General features: G+C 42.3%; 1 protein-coding gene across 1 annotated transcript; it reads left to right on the top strand.

Moving 5' to 3' along the window:
* The first annotated feature begins 9670 nt into the window (after nt 1-9670).
* Nucleotides 9671-12799, top strand: DUSP1 (dual specificity phosphatase 1). Its single transcript, XM_081320425.1, has 4 exons — nt 9671-10371; nt 10653-10801; nt 11005-11224; nt 11719-12799. Exons 1-4 carry the CDS (start codon nt 10002-10004, stop codon nt 12087-12089), a joined length of 1110 nt encoding a protein of 369 aa, XP_081176551.1. The 5' UTR covers nt 9671-10001; the 3' UTR covers nt 12090-12799.
* Nucleotides 12800-22986: the final 10187 nt, after the last annotated feature.

The raw sequence follows: 22986 nt of genomic DNA, 5'->3' as shown, positions 1-22986 counted from the left end.
TACACTTCTAGACTTTTGGCACTAAAGTTTCTGAATGGAAACAATTACACAGTCAGTTAGAAAATATTCTTACTTTGCATGATAGAACTAAGTTCGACTCATGTTTTAAAATTTTGATGTGAGAAAATCAACTGAGGAAAATATGTTATAGAAACTGAAAGATATATTTTAGTCATCATGATTCAACAGACATATTTGTAACTGAAGTGTGTTGGAAGTTCAAAAGTAAAATGTAAATACTAAAAATTAAAATTACTCATTGGAAATTTATAGTCTTTTTGATAAGATAAAATCTGGAAAGAAGCCATGAAAGTCTTGTTTTCATTTAGTGTAGGGTATAAAGTACTTTTAAATAGATTATTCTTGTTTACTCTTTATAAAGAGTATAAGGATTATAAATGAAGAAAGACTCATGAAGCTGAGAATGTTCTGGAACATTCTGGAAAAATGTGGAAGAAAACAAATTTGCGAGTCAGGGCAAAAGCAGAGGTGAAGACCTAATCTGTTTGCATAAATTGCTTATTTAAAAGTCTCAGAGGAAGGATCTGAACCTTCTGCTCTCAGTTAATCACTAACCAAGACTTCTAAGCTTATGAAAAAACAAAGGCTCTTGATGTTTCCTACCAGAGGCTGGAAATGTTAATAAGTGTATGTAGGCATTTACCTTATCAAGTACAGGAGTAGAAAATGGAGGGTCAGATTCACTGAAAAATGCTTAACTGAATCCAAATTGCATATTCTGTACAGCTTTTCCTCAACTTTCGACCAGAACTGAGACAAAAATTTCCATTGTTAAGCAAGACAGTTAAGTGAATTTTGCCCCAATTTACAACCTTCCTTGCCACAGTTGTTAAGTGAATCACTGCAGCTGTTAAGTTATTGACATGGTTAAGTAAATCTGGCTTCTCCATTGTCTTTGCTTGTCAGAAGGTCACAAAAGGTAATCACATAATCCTGGGACATTGCAACCTTCATAAATACATGCCACTTGCCAAGTGTCTGAATTCTGATCATGTGACCAGGCATGTAACGGCCCTAAGTATAAAAAACAATCATAAATCACTTTTTCCAATACCATTGTAACTTGGAACAGTCACTAAACGAATGATTGTAAGTCAAGGACTACCTGTAATGTTAGAAATTTTGGGAAGAGAGAAAGGAGATTCCTCTGGAGCTAATTCTGGGGGCTATTAATCTATTAAAAATATTAATTTTTGTTAGTGATGGGTTATTTAAATAATATAATTGCTAAAAAATCAAATTATTTATATCTTTGGTTTTAGTCATTGTTTGTGCACTCTTATCTTTAATTGCACTAATACTATTTCTTCCCTTAGCTTTTTTCAATTTATTTGGAAGCATTCTAGAATTATATTTGTAATATCTTTGTTTAACAATTTGTGAGGAAATTTTATCTGTCTCTCAAATAATCTAACTCTCTTCTGTTTTCTTGCTGTTTATAAATACTAGTTGATCCAGTTCTGTTGTGTTTTGCTAGTTAATGTCTGAATAGTTTACTTGCTATTTGTGATTATTTTTTTAAAATCATGCTCAACTGCTTTATGCATTGTCTTAATACTGCCTTCATGTCATCTTACTTTATTCTTCATTTATATTGTATTCTTGGAAAAAAAATCAAAGACTGAGCTAATTGCTACTTTGCTAGTTTGCATTGTATACACAGGATTAAAACACCAATTAGTAAAAATTTGGGGGAGATAAGAACTATTAATAAGCAGAGTTGACTGTTCTTCAGTTAGGCTTATTACAATTATTTACAGGATTGAATCTCAAGCTAAAGATAAGGAACTTACTACAATACTTAATTTTAGCAGCTAAAATAATAATTGCCAAATATTGGAAAAATCCAAATTAATAAACTGAGATATTGATTAATAAGGCCTCTTCAATTACTACATTAAAAATAAATTACAGCACAGTCAGAGAAGGAACTGCAATTCTATCAAATTTGGATGCATTGTATCATTTAAAAATAAATTACAGCACAGTCAGAGAAGGAACTGCAATTCTATCAAATTTGGATGCATTGTATCATTTACCTCAATAGCAAAAAAACAGTAGTATTATTTTTTAAAATATGTAGTAAATATATTTGCATATAATACCTGTGTTTTTACTTAAGTTAAATTTAGTGGAATTTTTAATATTTTCGGTAACTTTTTTCCTGAATCTATGAATCTATGTTATGTAGTTACTTGATCATGATATAGTAGTTATAGTTCAATTTAAAAAAAAAACACCTGATAAGTGTTAGATTCTATTAGGACCAGATAGGAGACCACAGGGAAATAAATCCCTAAGTTGTGGAGTAGACCAGGAAGTCATATCTATCTCCTGCAAGAAGGCTATGGCAAACCACTTCCGTATTGTTGTGTAGAAAACTATGTGGGCCATGTGTTGCCATGAAGTCACTAGGAGTCAAAGTCTACAGGAGGAAGGTTTTAGTGCTATGATGCTTGCAGTGGGAGTGGTTAAAACCTGTTTTTCAATGTACTCTCCCCTTTGATCTCCAGATAAGGGAATTTTCTGGGCAGGAAGACATAGGGTTTATTTGTTTATTATTTTAAATGCTTTTTTATGTGCTGTATACTGTTAAGCAAATAGCATACATGATATTTTATTATTTTTTAAAAAAAATAGCAGCTGTCAAGCCCCGTGGGCTCGACATCACGAGGAGAGCAGGGGAAACGCCGCGCAAACCGCCCGCCCGAACCTTCTTGCTGGAGCCACCCAGGAACAGCACATCCAGCAGTCAAACGGCCGCCAGCTACCACGGGCAGCTGCACAAGTCCCACGGCCATGCCACCGACGGGCAGCTGTTCCGGGGCTTTCTGGCGCGTCCGTGTTGACGGAGCTGCCGAAAGGACCCACAGGCAGTCAGACCAGCAGCCGCAACTCATCCTGGGATTATCCAGCCGCCTGTTCCTCAGCGGGGGCGTCGGGCGGCTCAGAACGAAGTCCGGACAGCGGGGCGTTGTGGGGAGCTGTTAGGGGGGCTGTAACACTGACGCACTGGATGGTGGAGGGGAGCACGGAGGAGGGGTGGGGGAGCATGAAAGGGGGGATAAGGGCATATACTCACCTGGAGTCTGTGTGGGAGCTCAGGCACAAAGGGCGGGGTGACATGCGGAGAGCTGGGAAGGGGGCGGGTTTTGAGCGGACTCAGCCGGATGCTGGTTTGCATGGGGAGGGGTGGGGCTAATCACCCCCAATGTATGAAAGACGCGTTGGGACGGCTAGCTCCCAATGCTGACTTTGTATCTGCTAGGATTTTTCTGAAGTAAAGAAAACCTCGTCGTCACCCGTACAACATTGTCGTCGTTCTTTCAGCGTGGATGGCTGTGACAGCAGCATGGTCTTATAGTTTCCTTATAACTATAGTAATATACAATATCTCTTACCTTATTTATTTTATTTTATTTTTAAGCAGAAATAAACATGCCTAATACTACAAGTTCTGTCTACTTTTACCATGTATTCATCATGCTCTGAAATGCACAAATATTTTATAAACCTGGTAGACAATGTCTTCTAATCAATAGCTGCATACAGAACAGCCTGCTCAGGTAGAAAACTACAAAGTGCCTAAAATTTTAGTGCCTAAAATATTTTTTTTTAAAAGATATTTTATTAGTTTTCCAGTTTTACATTTGAGTATTTGGAAAGCTATGTGATGATCGGGTTAAACAATAGTTCAATAACAAAATCTTTAATAGGTATCTCAGGTTACATCATCAAATATTTCTTCTCTGTTTCCCTTAACATTTGCTATTTCATATTTAAGCTAATAAGTTTCTAATTGTAACAAACTCTGTAAAAACGTCATTATCGCATTTATAAATACATTTTTTTCTTATACATATCTTAATAAATCTCGATAAACAGTCCTAAAATATTAAAGGGGTCCCAGGCCCCCTTTGTACTGAATCATGGTGCTGAATTTGGATGAAAGAGCCATACTTTTGCTATATGTTTCTAAGTACCACAGCCAAAGTTTTAAGACATCCAAAGTAGCATGGGGGACATTTTTCACTTCAGCATTACATTCCCTAAGTCCCTTTTTTTAAAGTTTCACAGCTTTTAAGACTGTGTGGACTTCAGCTCCCAGAATTCTCCAGGTGGTATGTTGGCTGTGGAATTCTCGATTAAATCCACACATCTTAAAAGTTGCCAAGGTTGTGAGACTCTTTCCTAAGGGAAAACTGGCAAGCAGCCACTGATGTTGAGGATGTCAGAAACAAGACGGAGCAAAAAAATAAAAATAAAAATAGATGAGGGCATTCAAATGTGTCTCTCAAGACACTTCCTCATGAGAAACTTACTAATTTCTCAACAGTTCCATACTTCTGGGATTTTAGGATGGCTTAGGTGTAGTATATTTGAAAGTTAAGTAAAACTCTTCCTTTCCTTTCTTGCTAAAGTGCTGTGGACATCATTGACAATCTGTTTTCCCATTTGTATCAACTTTTGTCTCCTTAGTCTAATGGTTAAGACACCAGGCTAGAAATCAAGAAACGAGTTCAAGTCCCGCCTTGGCCATGAAAGCCAGTTGAGTGACCTTAGGCCAGTCACTCTCTCTTATCCCAATTCACTTCACAGGACTGTTGTTGTGGGGAAGGAAGATATGTTGGGTATGTTCGCTGCCTTGAATTATTTTTAAAAATAATAAATGTGGGATATAAGTAATCAAATAAATAATGATTTCTGTGTGCCAAGTTTTCAAGTGGAAAGCTGACTTGGTAGATTGTCACCTCTGTCTCATAAGAACCGCTATGATGATGGAACTGGGGGAAGTGGATTATCCAATATGCAATTACAGAATAACTTCATGCAAACCTGCATGGGTTTGTCCCAGGTTTGCTGACTATGATTAAGTAGGAGATATTGGGAAATACCTGTCTTTTGAAAACTAGAAAGGATAGTGGATGTACATAGAAAACATTACTCAAGGAAAGCTAGGTCTTGTGCGTAGAGATAACTTTATTAGCAGATTCCAATCTTGTAAGATGGTGTTTCTCAACCTCAGCAATTTTAAACGTGTGGACTTCAACTTTGAACGGTTTACAATCCCCATTATCCCCAATCAACATAGTTTGGCTAACATGAAATCTATTTGTGGCAGCCCATTTGTATTACATAAACAGTCTAGTTACATTTGCATATGCTTTTCTGAAAGGAGGAATAAAGCCCAGAAATCTTGCTCCCTAAGTATGTCTTCTGAGAACCCAAGAAATCATAATCTCTCCATTGTAAATGCAGTTAGGTTTCTTAAATTTCACTGAAATAAGTAGACTATCAATTAATTACAGTTAACTTAACTTCAATAGGCTGCATCTATATTCCCATTTAATCACAGTATAAACATACCTTGAATTTTTTTGCTCTCTTGCAGAAAAAAATACACGTCTATAACAGCTATTTCAAAAATCAGTTGCTACTCTAAAAATGAATGCTTTAATATGATATATCACAGCTCCCAAATGAATATATTTATTAATAATTTGTCAACTGAAAAATAATTTCTCCTTCAACAATCCAGCTGCTATCCACTTATTATTTTATTTATTTATGTATTTAAGATTTATTAGCTGCTCATCTTATAACCAACTCTGGGCACCTTCTGATCAAAACTTGAAACAACACACAAAACCACTTTAAATTTATTAAGCTAAACACATTAAAAACATTAAAAACAACAAAAACCTTGCACCAAATCACACTTCTCACGTTACCTAACTGTGACTTTTGTACGCAGGTCCAAACCAGAATCTCCTGTGATGCTTTTAGAAAACAATCCGCTTTGAACTCTAGTACACCTTTAGGAGAACAAAACTCCACATTGTGCAGCAGCTTTATATTGTTCAGACTGAGCACCCAGAAGGCATAATGAAGACTGCCCGTCATTAATTTTAAAGTTCCAGTCTTATGAAAGTAACTACAGGTAGCCCTAGACTAATAATCAATCATTTAAACATTTAATGACTGTTCAAAGTTACAACACCACTGGAAAAAGTGATTTAGGACTGGACTTTTTGACCATCACCATGTGCACGGGTGCTTAGCGTTTTTATGATATTTGCAGTATCCCAGGATCATGTGATCACCATTTCTAAGCTTCCCAGCTAGCTTCTAACAAGCAAAGTCAATAGGGGGGGTGTCTCAGATTTGTCAATGACCGAACGATTCACTTTAACAACTGCAGTGATTCATTTAACTGTGGCAAGAAAGATCATAAATTGGGACAAAGCTCACTTAGCAACTGTCTTACTTAGCCACATAACTTTTGGGCTCAATTATGGTCGTAAGTCAAGGACTATCCTTCCCGTATTCACCTTTTCTTTCTTGACAATCTAAAATTTTATAGAATCAGTCTGTATTAATACTGCCACTAGGTAATGAATGTTAGGCTTAGTCTTAGACACGAGGCTGGTTCCAGGCAGTAATAACTGCTTCCTTGAAGGAGGGTATCTTCCCCGCCGCCTTGAAGGATGCGGTGGTGAGGCCCCTCCTCAAGAAGCCTGCCCTGGACCCGGCTTTTTTAAATAACTATCGTCCGGTCTCCAACCTTCACTTTCTGGCGAAGGTTGTTGAGAGTGTGGTGGTGCATCAGCTTCCTCTGTTCCTGGAGGAAACTGATTATCTGGACCCGTACCAATCGGGCTTCAGACCCGGGCACAGCACGGAGACGGCATTGGTCGCGCTGGTGAATGATCTCTGGTGGGCTCGGGACAGGGGTTGCTTCTCTGTCCTAGTCCTATTAGATCTTTCAGCGGCTTTTGATACCATTGACCATGGTATCCTACTGCGACGTCTCAGGGGGTTGGGAGTGGGAGGCACCGTTTTACGGTGGTTCTCCTCCTATCTTCTGGGCCGCTCACAGTCGGTGTTGACGGGAGGGCAGAGATCCGCCCCGAGACCTCTCGTTTGTGGAGTTCCTCAGGGGTCGGTTCTCTCTCCCCTCCTGTTCAACATCTATATGAAGCCGCTGGGCGAGATCATTCGTGGTTTCGGGGTGGGGTATCATCAGTATGCTGATGATACCCAACTTTTTTTCTCCACCCCGAACCAACCCAGTGATGCCCTCGCCGTGACGTCCCGTTGCCTGGAGGCGGTCCAGGTCTGGATGGGGTAAAACAGGCTTTGTCTCAATCCTGCCAAGACTGAGTGGCTGTGCATACCGGCATCTCGGGTTAATCAGACTATTCCATCTTTAATGATGGGGGGTGAGGTGTTACCCCCCATTGATAGGGCTCGCAACTTGGGCGTCCTCCTGGATTCATGGCTCAATTTTGAAGATCACATAGGAGCCGTGACCAGAGGGGCTTTTGCCCAGGTTCGCCTGGTGCGCCAGTTGCGATGCTATCTGGACCGAGATGCCCTACGCACAGTCACCCATGCGCTCGTGACCGCCTGGTTAGACTACTGCAACGCTCTCTACATGGGGCTGCCCTTGAGGACCACTCGGAGGCTTCAGCTGGTGCAGAACGCTGCTGCGTGAGTTGTGATGGGGGTTTCCCGATACGCCCATGTAACACCTCTACTCCGCGAGCTGCATTGGCTTCCGGTTGCCCTCTGGGTGACATTCAAGGTGCTGGTGATAACCTATAAAGCCCTAAATGGCTTGGGTCCGGGATATCTGAGGGAACACCTGCTGCCGGCATCAGGTTCCCTTCGTCCTGTGCGCTCCCACATGGAAGGCCTTCTCATGGTGCCGCCGGTAAAAGACTGCCAGCGGATAATACCCAGGGGGAGGGCCTTCTCAGTGGGTGCGCCTGCCCTTTGGAACCAGCTGCCCGTGGAGCTTAGGACTGCCCCCAACCTTCAGTCATTCTGCAGGGACCTGAAGACCTGGCTCTTTGAGCTTTCCGGCCCAGGCTGAGAGTTTTTTAATTGGGGTTTTATATTTTTCAGGGATCAAATTTAATTATTTTTAATTGTTTTTAACTTTTGTATTGTATTGACATTTTAAAATTCCTTGTAAACCGCCCTGAGTCCTACGGGAAAAGGGTGGTATATAAATTCAATACACTTAAACTTAAGGACCTTGTGCTCCTGAAAGCAGGAATGTTACTTGGTGATATAATAACTATAAAGGTAAAGGTTCCCCCCCCCCCGCACATGTGTGCTAGTTGTTTCCAACTCTAGGGGCCGGTGCTCATCTCCGTTTCAAAGCCGAAGAGCCAGTGCTTGTCTGAGGATGTCTCTGTGGTCATGTGGCCGGCATGACTAGACGCCAAAGGCGCACAGAACGCTGTTACCTTCCCACCATAGTAGTGCCTATTTTTCTACTTGCATTTTTACGTGCTTTTGAACTGCTAGGTTGGCAGAAGCTGGGACGAGTAACAGGCTGTTACGCGACACTCGGGATTCAACCCGCCAAGCTGCCAACCTTCTGATCAACAAGCTCAACGTCCTAACCCACCGAGAGAATAAATCAGAGGAAAGGAGAGGGGTGGAGGGATAAAAATGCGGAGGAGGAGGAGGGGACGTTATTTATCGGATGCAGTGGCGTAGCGTGGGGGGTGCAGGGGGGGCGGGCCGCACCGGGCGCAACATCTGGGGGGGCGCGCTCGCACTGAGCTGCTCAGGGAGCCCCAAGGGCTGCACAGAGTCGGCTTGGCTCCGCTCTCGAGCTGCTCTTTCTTGCAAAGCGAAATGAGTCCGGCAGGTGAGATGGGCAGCCACATAAACTGAATAAAATAAATAGAAGCGCCCAACTCTCCGCCCAGGCTCAGGCCAACCGCAAGCGCCCCGCAGGCGCCCTGGCAGGTTTGGCCGAGCGAAGACGGACCCGCCGGCCGGCTGGCCTAGCTTCGTGCGCATGCGTGGCTTTATTTAGCGGGGCTCACGTGCGAGCTTGAATGCAGCGGCTCTTGCAGGTCAGAGCCCCGCCCAGCCGCCCTCGAGAGGGACCCAGAAGCATCCCGCATGCGCGCGACTCTTCTTGGAAAGTCTACGCCGCTGCGGGGCGCGTCTTTTCGGCAGTGCCATGACGTCACCGGGTTAGGGGGCGCAAATTGCCCCGGGTGCTGACAACCCACGCTACGCCACTGATTGGATGTACAAAGCCTCCCATCTCCCTTACACGACTCCGCGCGGCGTGCAATAAAATAGATTAAAAACCTAGGTAGCGGGCTGGGTTTACCATCGCTAGCTGATCCTTCGCTAACGTCAGAGGATCTTGTAGTCTCAGCATTATAGTTATTAAGAGAGATTCCGGACTTTTGGCTTCCTGCAATTTCAACCCGCAGAGGGAAGCAGAGAGGCTCGAAAGCTCCTGCCTTTTGTTCCAGGCACGCGCTTTGTTGTACACGCTGCGCCCTCTTAAAAAAAAACCCGCGGAGAGGTCAGGCAGCGGAGGGGCGAGGTCGCGGGCGCGCTTGCATCAGTCGGTTTCCTTCCCGGGGGAGGGAGGGAGGGAGGGAGGGAGGAGGGCTTTTGTGGATTGGCACTCGAAGTGACTTTGCTCTTTAGGCGGCTCGATGACGCGAGTGCTTCGGAGCCGGGAGGGTCTGCTGGGTGACGTCTTCGGCGAGAGGCGGGTCACGTGACACAGCTCCATTCATTTCAGGGGAGGGAAGAAAAAAAAAAAGAGGAAAGAAAGAAAGAAGCGCCTCACCCATAGTATAAAAGCCGAGCCGGTCGGCTGAGCGAAGCAAACGGCAAGCCAGCTTCTTCGGAACAGCAACACATTTCAGCCTGAGCGAAACGCGCCAACGGAGCTACACCAGCCCGCGAATCAGAGCAGCGGAGACCGGATTTTTTTTTAAAAAAAGCTTCTTCGTCTCCCGGCTCACTTCCAGCTCGTTGGGGAGGGTGGGAAAAATACAAGAAATTACCCGAACGGAATAAATCATCCGAGGCTGCTTTGCCAAGAAACCCAGCCGAGCGGAGGAGTGTTAAAAAAGGTGCCGAGGAGGGAGACCGAAAGGACCAAGGGGGTCTTTTGCCCTTCCGCGCTGTCCGCCCTGACTCGAGCGATGGTCAACATGCAAGTGTGCGCCCTGGATTGCGAGACGCTGCGCGACCTGCTCCAAGAGCCCGGCTTCAAATGCCTGGTGCTGGACTGCCGATCCTTCTTCGCCTTCAACTCCTCGCACGTCCGAGGCTCTTGCAATGTCCGCCTCAGCACCATCGTCCGGCGGAGGGCGAAGGGCGCCGTGGGCTTGGAGCACATTCTCCCCAACGAGGAAACCCGCGCCCGCCTGCACAAGCGCCTCTTCAACGCCGTGGTGCTGCTGGATGAGCGCAGCGCCGATCTCCAGGCGCCCAAGCGGGACAGCACCCTCCACCTGGCTCTTCACACCCTTTGCAGGGAAGCCCGGGACGCCCGCATCTGCTTCCTCAAGGGTGAGTTTTCGCTCCGGATTCAGATCGCCTTCACTCTGGGTTCCCCCCCCCCGGACCCGACCCAAACGGAATCTGGAGTTAAAAGGAAAGCCATGGTTTTCAGAAGAACGGCTGATAAGCTGTGACTTAACAGCGGCTCCCTCTTTTGGACGCCCGACTCCAGAGGGGCTACTTGGTCACTGCCACCACCTTCCCCCTGTCTTCTGAAGCCTGCCCCGGGAACCGCCTTTGTTTCTCCAAATATATTAACAGCCCGGTTTTCTCTTGTTATTTTCTTCCAGGAGGTTACGAAGCCTTCTCTTCCACCTTCCCTGAGCTGTGCACCAAGCCCTCTGCTCCTAAAGGCCTCACTTTGCCGCTCAGCACCAACGTTGCCCCTGGCAGTGCTGATTCCAACTGCAGCTCCTGTGGAACTCCTCTCTATGATCAGGTCAGTTGACATCCTTCAAAGGAGGCTAGGTGGCCAGAGAGGTGTGGGTGTGGGTGTGTTGGTGGTGGGATGGGTTACATTGGCCCATGTAAAAGTTGTTTCAATTTGTATTTGACAAGGGCACCTAATGATGAGAACGATCATTCTGGAATAGTGGCAATTGTTAACTGGGGCTTAACAAATCCTGTTCTTCTCTGTTTCAGGGTGGTCCAGTGGAAATCCTACCTTTCCTGTATTTAGGCAGTGCCTATCATGCTTCCAGAAAAGACATGTTGGATACTTTGGGGATCACCGCCTTGATCAATGTCTCTGCAAACTGCCCTAACCATTTCGAAGGGCACTATCAGTACAAAAGCATCCCTGTGGAAGACAACCACAAAGCTGACATCAGTTGCTGGTTTAATGAAGCTATTGACTTCATAGGTAAATGCTTTTTCTTTCTGCAGCTGTCCCATTTGGATTCCAAATTTATAATGTCCCGCGTGCCAGTTTTTTAGGACCCTTTTTTGGTAGATAGGGGGGATTAAGACAGCAGCAATTAAAATATATCTGTACTTGTGCTGATGCTTTGAGTTTCTTTGGACAATAGTTCTGTACATGCAAAGAACATTGAGAGCTTCATGCGTGACATCACTGAATTCAGTGATGAGGGTGTTGTAAAGAGTAGCTAGTAATCTGATCCCTTCTCACGCTGACAGCATTTTCAAGGTAGCCTTTTCAGCAAAAATTAAGTGGCCAATTAGAATAAATTACTTGCATGTTCAGACAGTGCATCCCCAACCTATCATTGCTGTCTTCCTTTGTGCCTCAGTCTCCCTTCCCAGCTGAATATTAAGGTGCTAGGAAAGATTCTCCCTTCGGGCCAAAGCATCTCGGAAAAAGATGTGCTAAGCTTTATGTTTTCTTCATTGTTACAGATTCCATCAAAAACAATGGCGGACGAGTGTTTGTCCACTGCCAAGCCGGAATCTCCCGCTCTGCCACCATTTGTCTTGCTTATCTTATGAGGACCAACCAAGTCAAACTCGATGAAGCCTTTGAGTTTGTGAAACAGAGAAGAAGCATCATCTCCCCTAACTTTAGCTTCATGGGCCAGCTGTTGCAGTTTGAGTCCCAGGTCCTTGCTCCAAATTGCTCAGCAGAGGCTGGAAGCCCAGCTATGTCTGCATTGGACAGAGGAGCATCCACTACAACTGTCTTCAATTTCCCTGTTTCCATCCCTGTTCATCCTACTTCCAATCCACTTAACTATCTTCAGAGCCCCATCACCACATCTCCAAGCTGTTGAAAGGCAGGTGCCAACTGACTCTGTACAAAGACTTGACATCTTGTTACCTGAAAAGTGCAATAACTTTAGGAGGAGGTTTATTAGTTTACATGGGTCTCCTCTTGTTACATCTACAAAGCAATACAGAATCACCAGCAAATCAACATTTCTGACTCCAGAAAGCGAGGTTCTTTCTGATAGATGATCTTGACAAAGAGGCATTTTTGACCAATGTTTGGATGCCCACAAAGGAGACAAAGCACAAAGGACTTTGCTTTCTACTCCTGAAAAATTCCCATTACTGTCTTTTTCCCCTTGCTGTTTCAGTAGCAAATCCAACAGAATTCTCATTCTCTGGGTATGCTGTCCCCTTGTACAAGAAGATCTTTGTATTTATTTATTTTTTATCGTGTAATTGCAATGAGTGTTTGTCTTCAAGTCTGAATTTTCATTTTCTTGTCTTTTTTTTAAAAAAAAGAAAGAAACAAAATACCTCAGGTGGGGATTTTTTTTGGTACTGTAATCCTACAAAAACATCTTAAAACTGTTTCTAAAGCACTGACATGGAAAGCACAAAGAAGTATTGTGAGGGTTTTTTGGTTGCTAGTGGCTGTATGCTTGCTGAATTTATTTATGATATGAAATAATATATTTTCTTCTTATAAAAGAAGACAGGTTTTGTAATAATTATGCCTTTTATACAAACCAAATAAATTATGACATTTCTATTAAAAAAATCCTTTAAAGGTCCCCCCCCCTTTCTTTCTTAGTAATGGCAAGATCAGAAAGCAGACATTTCTAGCTTGCTAGCTGATGGACTCTTGTCAGGATGGTCCTTCCCACAATCATGACAGAACCCCGGAAATCCATGTTGTCCCTAAAAACACTCCTTCATTCCCGTTCAGAAAAGATGAGAAATGGGATCTTGTACTCGGCAAAGGAAAGAAAAACACATAATTAGTTCTTCTAAGCAGTGGAGGTCAGCCAGATGATTAGTGTTGTCAGATCTGACTGTGGATTATCCAGATGAGAAGGAGGAAAAGAGATCCAGTGCCACTATTAAGATGACCTACATTATTAGCCTGGCCAATGTTAATCATATGAAAATATCTATGACTATTTGACGAAAAGCATTCCATTCCTTTGACTGCAGCTCCTATCATCTTTCAGATATCTAAGTAAGGATGGGAGGTGGAGTTCAGCAGTATGTTGTATATCCCTGGTTTAATGGTTACCTTTTCTGATAAACTCTTGCTTACTGCCAGAGACGAATCATTAGGAAAGTTCCAAAATGCAGCACACAATTCCCATTAAAATCCTTTTAAAGACTTGGCCATAACTTCCTCCCCCCCCCTTTTTTTTTTCTCTCTCCAGAAGTTGCAGTTCTCTGAAAAAGAAAAAAGGGGGTAAAGGCCTGTCTGAGTATTGGGCCATGGAAATAGACATGGGTAAAACAATTCATTAAATGTACTATTTTTACAGATCATGCTTGAAGCAACCCATTTTTATTTTGGAAGTTTTTTTTTCTCCATAAGAATTCAGAGTCATTTCCAGCTGACACTGCTATTCACCTCAAAATGTGCTGCTATTGCAGTCCTGTTGGTGACTGAATGATGCTTTCTGTGACTCCTCTTGTCTTCTGTGGATATGCCTCAGGGAGAGAAGAATGCCTCAGGGATGCCTATGAGAGGAAGATGATTTGGTTGACCAATCTCACTCAGACGTTGGAAGTAAGTTGGTTATTGTTTTCATTTTATAAATGAGCTGGAAAGAGACTTTAACATTTCATGAATGATCTCAGAGAGGTATTGTGGACCAACATTACCATTTCTTCTCTGCAATATTTTATTCACATGGCATGTTAAGCCATGGTTTATTTAGCAATGGTTTATTTCTCAGCTTCAGAGGTCTAGGCTCCCACATGATACTAAGTCACAAATCATGATTTAAAACCATACTGAATGGGTTTACAGAAGACTAAATCATATAACATTTTGTGATTTTCTTGTGATTTAGCAAGCTGTATGAACCTATCACAAATTGAAGCTACTGAACCACATATGCAAAACCTGGTTAATTCCAGTGGGCAGGTGCATTTACATAATATATTTTTTTACAGAAAAAGTATAAGAAGATTAACTTATTTTTTTGGTTTTGTATGTTGTGAGCCCACCTATTCTGATTCAGCAAGCAGTTATTAAAATACACTCTGATTTATGTGTGAATCCAGTACTGGCAGCTAATCAGTAGGAATTTCACAACTACCTGCCATTTCTTCTTTAACGAATGCTATTCAGTAAAAAAAGAATATGAAAAATACAGGAAATATTGGAGGGTTGCAAATGGAAGATGCTAATAGAGTCCTTTGAAATTTTCTTTGAAAAAGGCAGGGTGACTGAAGAGTTCAGACGTGGTCTGTAAAGGACCCTCCATCGCTGGACTAGATGACAGGATCTCTTATAAAATCATGCCCTGATATCTAAGAAGAAATATGAGCATTGATCAAAATTGTACTTTTACATTGGGGGGGGGAAAGGTATCACAATCACCAACATATTCCTGTATTCATCTGATTTTTCCTTTAGAAAGCTTTGTCTATGAATATCTTGAACCATATAGAGTGAAAAAGCTAACATTAGGTGCTATTTCTTCACCCAACATACATTTAAAGCCATACAAACAAATGTAAATAAAAATAAACAAAAGTTTCTGACATTAGAGATTCAGGAATTTCAGAATTCTAAATTCCCACACAGCCATAAATTGAATGAATTTGATCTAAGTCTCTATCAGTGACACTCTTTGATTGTAAAAATAAATCACATTGAAAGATAACATCAGATATTCTATCCAGAATAAATACCCTGAGCCTTAAACTAACCAATATTTTAGTTTAGTGCATTGGGTGAAGCTAGTCCACCTGGTTAGTTGACAGTTCAGTGTCACGAATCAGAAAATTTTGTTAATTGAGAAAAATATGATTAAGGATGTCTTCTGATCGTAACTGTAAAGCAGGAAGATAACCGTAATTATCTTCATTCACTGTGTTAACATTCCTATAACTGTGTTATAGGCTGTGGGTGATTTTGATACGTTTAACTGACAAAGTCACTATACTATATACAGTACATTACACTAAAACACAAGTATGGTTTAGGATTAGGTTTACACAATACATTAAACCAAAACCAACCCCACAATAATGCTTAGCACAATATGTGAATTCAGAGTATTGGAAGATGCCTTGATCATAGTTCAGAACGCATACAATTCAACTAGATTGGGTTCTGTGGTCTTTCCTTAGCAAAGGCCTGACCCCTGGGCATGAAGGTCAGGACTTTCTTAAATGTGGAACCACACTGAGAGAATTTTGTCTCTGGGAAGCCCGCTGTCTTCCTTTGTTGTTTGCAAACATTTTCCTCCCAGAAGACTTTACTGTTGCTCTTACCTTTCTGTTTTGTTACTATATGCATCAAGTCTTCTTCTTAATGCAAGCTGCTTTGAGATATTAGTTTGCAAAGTGGAGTTTAAGCAAATAAGTTTTAAAAAGAGCAGGAATGAGTACTGTTCTTCGTATTGCTCCTTTCATCACTCCACTCCCTCCCTCATGTTTCTTATGAAACAGCGTCTTCTGTTTTGGTATGGGCCCTGCAAAGTGATACTACCTTTAAACTGAGCACAGTCAATGGAAAAATACAACTTGGCATCCACCACGATTTGTCTGATTAAAGAAAGCTGATACAAATCTGTTTAATGGAATTTCCAAAGAGATTTCATTCAGCAAAGGGTAGAAAAAAGAATTGTTTTATCATTTCGCAGAACAATTCATTTCTTACTTGGCAGTCAAACCAAGTTTTCAGTCTAAGCCAGTACTGGATGATGGGCACACAAAAGTATAGTTTGGGACATAGTGTAATAGTCCTGACTGAACCCACTCCAGCTGATTACAAATTGTGTTCTGGAAGCATAAGCCAAAACAGTTATTTTCAAAAGATTTTGCAGCTATTTGTGTTTGGTGATTTATCACAGATAAGGAAGCCAAGGTTATTTTCAGCAGCTTTTTTCCCCCCCCTGGCTCTCAGTACCCCTAACCTTTCAGAAAGAAACAGTATACATACAGGCTTACACGCAATTGTAAGTGCTTGCTCTGCTTCTTATATTAGAACACTCTTGATTATTAAAATGTATTGCATCATCTAGCATTTATGTAAAGGCTTTTTATGTTAAATCTTTCTGATTGTGATCCAACAGCTTTTTATAATTGTTGTTTATTTATTATTTCCCCAATTTATCCATCAGCCAATGTGTGTATAACTGTTATTACACAGTTGCCTATATCCCTATGAAAACAACTAGGAGTTTCCCCCTTTGTGCGGAAGGCAATAACATCATTTCCTGTTGCTGATAAAACAGTTTGTCATGAAAGGGTGAAAAAGGTTCTCTTGGTGTTGGCAGGAACTTGCTTCAGGATGAGCTGGTTGCCACGCAGTGCTACAAACACATATAAGCTTAGCAATAAACATTGTGGTTTTTTTTAACATGGGAGGGATTGGGGGGGGAATGCCATTTAAATGTATAAGAGCAGGCAAATTTTTAACACACAGTAAGAGGTTCTTGAAAACAAGCACACTGGAATCCTTAACCAGGAATTTTAGTATGTAAATGTACATCTAATATATGAGTCCCACCTTGTGCATTTGCCCACATATATGCCCATGCATATATATTTGATAAGTATTCACAATATTACAATGTCTTTCTTTAACTTTCTGCATTGTGACGTTGTGTACGTATTAGTTTGTTGATGCCCATTTGTGAAGTATCTAAATTTACCCACAAGTAATTGGTTGAAACAAAATTACATCCCAACCATCAAGTACACAAATCCAAATCAATGAATGACACCTCTGCACAAGCTTGAGCCATTTATTTGGTACCTCCACCCACATCATTAAACATAGCTCTTGCTAAGGAAATCATAATAGAATAAACCAGGCTACTTTTTCTCCCATTAGTGTATTAATGATTTTGAACACTGGTGCTGGAGAGGAGTCCTGAGAATACCACAGGTACCCATGAAAATAAACAAATGGACCTTAGAACAAATTAATCCAGAATTCTCACTTGAGGCACAAACGTTCAGATTCAAATAATCATATTTTGTATACTTCATGCAAAACCCCATCTCTCTTGAGAAGTCTGTAATTCTGGGGAAGGTGGAAAGGAAAAGAAGAAGAGTACAATTAACAGCAAGTTGGATGAACCCCACTACAAAGGCAATGGGTATTCTGTTGGAAGGACCAGGTTAGGAACCGAATATCTTAGAGAAAATCTATCGACATGATCACTAAGAATTAACACAAGCAGCCTCCTCCTCCTCCCTTATTTCATTATAGTAGGGTTACCAGGACAATGTTAGTCAGTGGCACAGGGTGCAGTATTATTAGTAAACAGTAGGATTACCAGGACAAGGTTATTCAGTGGCACAGGGTGCAGTATTATTAGTAAACAGACAATGTTTTGTTTTATATTTACTTCCCTGGCTGGTTAGGCAATACCATTCAGGGACTTACCCTGCATCTGAAGGCTGTGAGAAGCAGACTGGGGAGGAACCAGCTCTGACTTACCTTAGCCAGACAGAATGGATTTAGGATTTTGATCCCCCCTCCCCCATACCTGGTGTCGTTGTTAACTCTCAGTGGAATAAAACTCCCCTGGATTTGTGGCTTCTTCTCAAGAAGCAGGTGGCAGTAAAGACTAGGGGAGCTTTGCACTGATTCATCTTACATGCCAATTGTGGCCATTCCTTGAACAGGAGAACTTGTTCACAGTTACTCATGCCCTGATGCTGGGTGGATTACTGCACTATGCTGTCCATGGGGCTGCCCTTGGCTATTTTATATAAGGTGGGCAGCCCTATAAGTCTTATGAAGAAATAAACTGAGATGACAGCTAAATGGTAGCAGATAAAGATTTCTCTATCCCCTTGCTGCCATCTAGCTATCAAAAGGATTTGGCAGCCTAGATCTACGTAATAGCTTTACATTGCAAATCACTAATAACAAAATAGCTTGCATTAGATTTGTTTAAGATTAGAAAAGATTTTCAACACATGTAATGGGTTTGATGTAGTTGGGGAAAAGGATATAGATCATGACACATTTATTTCTTCCATGAATATCTTGCTTCTTCTCTATGAAAGTTAAAGTAATGAAAAGAAGGGCTAGGGGTGACATGATAGCAGTGTTCCAATATCTCAGGGGGTTGTCACAAAGAAGAGGGAGTCAAGCTATTCTTCAAAGCACCTGAAGGCAGGAGAAGAAGCAATGGATGGAAACTAATCAAGGAGAGGAGCCACCTAGAACTAAGAAGAAATTTCCTGACAGTTAGAACAATTAATCAGTGAAACAACCTGCCTCCAGAAGTTATGAATGCTCCAACACTGGATGTTTTTAAGAAGAGACTGGACAACCATTTGTCTGAAATGGTATAGGGTTTCCTGCCTGAGCAGTGGCGTAGCGTGGGGGGTGCAGGGGGGGCCGGCCGCACCGGGCGCAACATCGGGGGGGGGGGCGCGCTCGCACTGAGCTGCTCGGTAGCCACCGAGGCTCTGTGTCATTTCTGTCCGCGCCGCGGGCTGCGAAGAGGCGGGGCGGGGCCAGGCCGCCGACATACACGCCGCCCAGTGACAGGCGGCACACGCGGGCCCAACCAGGAGAGGCCCCCTGCTGCAGAGGCCCTCCCCCTCTCCCGGCCCCCGCCCCCTCCCGTGTCTCCTTCATCCGCTCCGGGAGAGCGAGCCAGAAAGGGTAGTGGACGGACAGATGGGCGTGCGGGAGGGCGGCGGCAGGGTGACTTTGGATTCCAGTTCCGCGAAGGAAGAAACTGGGGTCCCTTCTTTCTCAACGCACCGGACTGCTCCAGAATAAGAGCCTTCCTTAAAAGTCGCCCGGTTCGGCTCCGTGATAGCCGGCGAGCTTGAATGCAGCGGCTCTTGCAGGTCGGAGCCCCGCCCAGCCGCCCTCAAGAGGGACCCGGAAGCATCCCGCATGCGCGCGACTCTTCTTGGAAAGTCTACGCCGCTGCGGGGCGCGTCTTTTCAGCAGTGCCGTGACGTCACCGCCCGCCCCTCTATTTCCGCTTCCGGTTGCTTTGCCCCGCCCCGGGTGCTGACAACCCACGCTACGCCACTGTGCCTGAGCAGGGGGTTGGACTAGAAGGCCTTCAAGTCCCTTCCAAACTATGTTATTCTGTATTCTAAACCTTGAATTCCTTAGAGAAATTGTTCCCCTCATTTGTTTTCCCAATCACAGTCTGTTAAATAGGCTAGGCTGTGGAAATGTGACTGGTCCAAAATTAATCACTATGCTCCATGGGGATCTGAACTAATCTCCATCCAACCCCAGTCCAGCATTCTGTTCACTAGATTACATTGGAAGGATCTGCCTTCATTCCAGCTTCTGTCTCTACTAAAAATCTGGCAATACTTTATTTTATGGGACCAATGCCCAGAGTTAAATTATGTCAACCCCCTATATAAAGATTATTACAGTCTTCCTAATCCTAATGCTAAGCCATATTTTAGGGGTTTTTTGGGTAAACATATTGTGTAAACCCATGTTGAAGTTTGTAAACTTTGTTTTATGGTTTTGAGTGATGACTGAACTCAGCTAATATTCCTACCACTGTGGAAATATGTTTAAAAAATAAAGTACCCATAGGGAAAAAAATACTCAACTGATTTCCTAATGGATTCTCCTGACTTTCTAAGCTTGTCTGTACTTTCTGATAAACAAGGTATAAGAATTGATGGGTTTCTCCGAAAAAGGAAAAAGTATAATGGAAGTGGATATCATAGGCAATTGACCTGCTCTGTCTGGAGTGTGCACACCATTCAACAGCTCTGCAGCATCTTTCAACAGCAACTCCTTTTGATTTATTAGCCACTTCTAGAGGATTATCTGTTGCAGCAACCAACAAAGAGACTAGAGTATCTTAAGAATTTGCAAGGCAGGGACATAAATTGTCCCAGGAGAAACCTCCACAGTGAATGATGAGGCTTATTTCTAGTAAGTGTGAATAGTATTTTCACTTAGAAATAAATTGCATTGCAGATGCATTACATTGTCACAGATTTGAGATCATTATATGTAATAAGTGCTATTATCAATTAGCAGACACCCAATGCAAGTTGAAAGAGTCAAATTTTTCTGTTTGAAATAAATTTCCAAAGCTTCCAATTAAGGAAATAATATGTATATTCATAAGAATCAAATTTCATAAGATTAAAAAAAGCCAGTGTTAAAAATATGTTAATGCTGAGGGCACCAACTTTTTGGCTGGGTTCACCTACTACTATTTTGGATCAGTGTATTGTGTGAACATAGCTTTTTCTTTTTTAAAAGTGTTAAAAGCAGTTTAAATCAGCTGCCACCTTTCAGACATTTCATGTTCATTGACCTTGGGTTTGTATCCACTATGATTAGTTTTTCCTTTTTCCTTTTTCCTTTTTTTTTAAAAAAAAACTATTTTTCCATCCAAAGAAGTATCATGCTTCAAAAGCTGCTTAGATGTAAACTGGGATAGTCCTCTCCCTTACATTTCAGTTTAATCAGCTTGAACGTTACTGTGCATAACCCAACTGGTTGTTAACAGAATATCAATGAATTTTGCAGCACAGGTAAGAAGCAGACATTTTGCTAACTGAGGGAAAAGATAAAATGTCATGTTCCCAATCCACATACAGAAACGAATAGAATAGAATAGAATAGAATAGAATAGAATAGAATAGAATAGAATAGAATAGAATAGAATAGAATAGAATAGAATAGAATAACAGAGTTGAAAGGGAACTTGGAGGTCTTCTAGTCCAACCTCCTGTTCAGGCAGGAGAACCTATACCATCTCAGACAAGTGACTGTCTAGCCTCTTCTTAAAAACTTCCAGCGTTGGAGCATTTGCAACTTCTTGAGGTAAGTGGTTCCACTGATTACTTGTTCTGTCAGGGAATTTCTTCTTAGTTCTAGGTTGCTTCTCTCCTTGATTAGTTGCTTCTCTCCTTGATTAACTCAAGCCTTTTTTCAATACAATACTAGGAAGTGCTAGGATAATAGGGGAGGGAATTCAGAATTAGTTGTTTAGCCCATATACCAGAGGTGTCAAACTGCCGGCTCGCAGGCCGGATGCATCATAGTGAAACCGCGCTCACCCCTTTGCCAGCAATGGCAAAAAAGTCATGATACGTCGCGACATGTCACGTGATGTTGGGAGTTTGACACCCCTGCCATATACCGTCATCCACTAATACTTTCTCTCAACTGTCCCGCTTGGGAACAATCTACACACTTCACCTAAGAGCAGACTGGCCTTTGTGAGAACCTGTTTAAAATAGTCCCAGAAGGCTTAAAACTTTACTTTTCATGTGCTGGTCTTTCTTAGTGTTTTGGTTTGGGAGAGCTTACATACTGCCAGATATATTACTTCATACTCTTTCCCAGAATAGCAATTATCCTATTAAAGAGTGCAGTCCTAGTACTCTTACACCAAACACAATACCTTGCAGAGCTGTAATTAAATAAATTGTGGATCAGGGATTTATCTTATAGGGGCATTCTGTTTGGTGCCTGCATGCTGCAATGAGGAAGATGTTGGAATAAGGTGGGAAACCAGATTTACTCTAGCCTCAGTCCTGGAAGTACCCATAAAGGAGGATATTTGTAGTGCGAGGTTGAAATGATTCCTTAAAAGGAGCAAGAGGGCTTATCAATGCAATAGGGGCTGGCTTGTCACACTTTGAAGTGAACCTGTGAACGTCCAGGCCTCTGAGCTTGTTTTCTTGCAGACGTTTCATTAACCAAACTAGGTAACATCATCAGGACTAGCACTGATGATATTATCTAGTTTGGCTAATGAAACATCTGCAAGAAAGCAACCAAGCTCAGGGAGCCCCAAGGACCCCAAAGTTACGATTCACTAAATTGGGGGTTCCTAGGGAAGGAATAGGGACACGGTGGCTCAGTGGGCTAGGACGCTGAGCTTGTTGATCAGAAGGTCGGCAGTTTGGTGGGTCCAATCCTGAGTGCCGCATAGCAGAGTGAGCGCCTGTTACACTCATCCCAGCTTCTGCCAACCTAGCAGTTCGAAAGCATGTGAAAATGCAAGTAGAAAAATAGGGACCACTATGGTGGGAAGGTAACACGCTCTGTGTGCCTTTGGCGTCTAGTCATGCTGGCCACATGACCACGAAGACATCCTTGGACAAGCGCTGGCTCTTCGGCTTTGAAACGGAGATGAGCACTGCCCCATAGAGTTGGAAACGACTAGCATGCATGTGCAGGGGAACCTTTACCTTATCTTTACCTTTAGGGAAGGAATCAATTGGATCTCATTGTGTCATCTCTTGGCTTGAGCCAGACAAGCACTAAGTGCAAACAGCTAATTATATTTTTTTTAGCAAGCCATGCTTAGCACAACTGTAATTTAATATAATGTGTGAGCCTGGTTTTTAATATTATTTTATTTTTAATATATTATTGTGTTATTATTACTTGTGTTTATTAGCTACAGGACCCAGATTGTTGGGGGCAATAAGCTGACTTTGTAATAATGCCGCTTGGGGGTGCCCAAAAGCCCTAATAAGCAGGCATATACATAGAATGAAGGCTACTGCTAAGCCTGTAAGCTGCCCTGAGTCTTCGGAGAAGGGTGGGATATAAATGGGATTAAAATAAAAAATAAAAATAAATATTGCTCAGCTTCTATTCTTTTACATGAAATCGGATGAAGAAACACATAACTTGACACATATTCAAACTACATATCTGACCTGATTTTCTTTTGAACCATTAAGCTTACATTCAAAAGAAGGAAATAGAGAAAGCTGCTACTTGGAAATAGGGCCTTTAAATTAATATGGACA

The sequence above is a fragment of the Vipera berus genome (genome assembly GCF_964194415.1).
Source record: "Vipera berus genome assembly, chromosome: 2".
Classification (NCBI taxonomy): Eukaryota; Metazoa; Chordata; class Lepidosauria; order Squamata; family Viperidae; genus Vipera; species Vipera berus.
The sequence above is the reverse complement of the archived record's forward strand: the minus strand, read 5'-3'. Positions and strand labels throughout refer to the sequence as shown.